The 607-nt window shown below is 66.9% G+C and overlaps 1 protein-coding gene across 1 annotated transcript in view; it reads right to left on the bottom strand.

Moving 5' to 3' along the window:
* Positions 1 to 163: 163 nt before the first annotated feature.
* Positions 164 to 607, bottom strand: part of MNEG_13661 (Dynein heavy chain 7, axonemal) — a gene marked incomplete at both ends in the record, with an annotated part of 4,994 nt that continues 4,550 nt past the window's right edge. The window contains one exon of the mRNA XM_014037867.1: positions 164 to 427. Within this exon, the coding sequence (XP_013893321.1) occupies positions 164 to 427 (264 nt within the window). The remainder of the gene's footprint in view (positions 428 to 607) is intronic.

Raw genomic sequence — 607 nt, 5'->3', positions numbered from 1 at the left:
GTGGGGTGGGCCATGAGGTGGTGTATCAAGTGCAGATGCAAGTCTGCTCAACAACGAGCATCTTAGACCGCATGCAGGTCGGATGCGGCGCGGGCGCGAGTAAGCAGTGCGAGCGAGGGAGGGCTCCAGGCAGGTTCGCCCGGTGTCGGCGCGGCGAGGGTCATCAGGTGTCGCAGCGTCGCGCCTCCAGGTGTGATTTTTCTAGAGGAGGGATAAGCCAGGTGTGGTGGGGCTCTAAGCACGTGAGAGCTACGCACCTGTGGCCCGTGGTGGCGAGCACGCCGCGCCGCTCCGGGGTGCGGTACAGCGGGCACTCGTACTCGTGGGGGTGGCGCCGCGCGTGCGCGGCGCTGGCGGTGACGTCAGCGCCCGTCAGCGCCGAGGAGACGGGCTTGAGTAGCATGAGGGGCGCATGGGAGAAGAGCACCTGCGGGATGCCCAGGGGTGGGGGCGGCGGGGGCGCCACGTCAGCGCAAGGGTCTGGTGTGTACCAAATCTGGCGGAAGCTCCGCGCGGGTCAAGGGGTGACGTTGAGCAAACACTTTGACACACTTCTCAATGATGCGCCGCATCTGAGGCGTGCTCCTCCTGCTGCCCCTGCCACCCC

Source organism: Monoraphidium neglectum, assembly GCF_000611645.1.
Source record: "Monoraphidium neglectum strain SAG 48.87 unplaced genomic scaffold scaffold03965, whole genome shotgun sequence".
In the NCBI taxonomy this organism is placed as follows: domain Eukaryota; kingdom Viridiplantae; phylum Chlorophyta; class Chlorophyceae; order Sphaeropleales; family Selenastraceae; genus Monoraphidium; species Monoraphidium neglectum.
Note: the sequence above shows the minus strand (reverse complement) of the source record. Positions and strands in the feature narration are given on the sequence as shown.